At 32.5% G+C, this 1,148-nt stretch overlaps 1 protein-coding gene across 1 annotated transcript in view; it reads left to right on the plus strand.

Annotated features, from left to right (window-relative positions):
* The first annotated feature begins 351 nt into the window (after positions 1-351).
* The window catches only part of LOC110336023 (olfactory receptor 12D2-like), a 3,459-nt gene continuing 2,662 nt past the window's right edge, over positions 352-1,148 (plus strand). Inside the window, exons 1-2 of the mRNA XM_021218446.1 lie at positions 352-488; positions 547-590. Of these exons, the coding sequence (XP_021074105.1) occupies positions 352-488; positions 547-590 (181 nt within the window). The remainder of the gene's footprint in view (positions 489-546; positions 591-1,148) is intronic.

Raw genomic sequence — 1,148 nt, forward strand, 5'->3', positions numbered from 1 at the left:
ATATAAAGATAGCTTGAATACACAGATTATTTGTAACAACTTGGACTTAATAAAGCAAGTATAATATTGATCATGTAACAAATGTAAAAGTTAAAACATTTGAATGACTAAGTGAGCACAAACATGAAGTATCCTATGCTAAAAGTACTATTAAAAATTTCAAGGTGATATCGATAAAACAATAGTCAAGCTGGGGTCTTCGCTTATGGATCTCATAGGGGAGATGCCCATTTGAAACTGGGGAAGGTAACATGTTTATTTTCATAATTCAACTAAGTACCAGGGGATGTGACCCCTTGGGGTTTTTAATGTTTACAGATTTGTCTCATTAAAATACTGGCAGAATTGTTGATGGCTAAGGGAATTGTGGAGATGAAACATAGGCCAGAACTACAACATAAACTGTCACTTCCATTATTTAACGACACGTGCAATTTGTCTTTGGAATCTTTGGACTCTTTGTCACTGTGGTTTGAAAAATCAGCCCGGTAAGAGAATGCATTCAGCTTTAACTTGTAAATTTTTTGTATTTTCTATTCTTTACAGGGTGGTCTCTCTGTTTGCAAAATTAAACATCATCAGTTTTGAGGGTTCAGATTTGGTTCCCTCTTTTATGATGAACTCCTCACTATGTGTAAGGATTATAAAGGCTGTTTGGCTTCTGCAATTTCTTACCATATCTTATGTCAATTAATTATCATAGTTAATTAAATACTGTATAAAGCAAATGTGAAAACACCAAATATTGAAAGTATTGAGTGAATCAGTAGAACTGATCTTTCCAGTTGATATTTTTCATTAAAATTTTGGTAAATGTGTTTTTTGATATATATTTTTAGAACCTCTTTGTATTTTATTCCAATGATTCATAAATTAACTGGCTCAAAGGAGTTGAATTTTTAACAAGAACATTTGCTGTCTTTATAAAGAGCCTAAATATGCATGATTATTAATGAAACTGCCCTGAGTTCTTTCAAGGCAACCATTCACAATAAGACACCCTGATCATTTCTCAGACTTTCTCCCAGATATAAAGCATAGAATCATTCAGGACACTTACAAGTTTTCTACAGTTCATTAACTTTTGTTTTTTTTAGATGGATAAATTGTTTTGTTCACCCAGCAATGTCTCACACCTTGAGTGGTTA

The sequence above is a fragment of the Mus pahari genome, chromosome 18 (genome assembly GCF_900095145.1).
Source record: "Mus pahari chromosome 18, PAHARI_EIJ_v1.1, whole genome shotgun sequence".
Classification (NCBI taxonomy): Eukaryota; Metazoa; Chordata; class Mammalia; order Rodentia; family Muridae; genus Mus; species Mus pahari.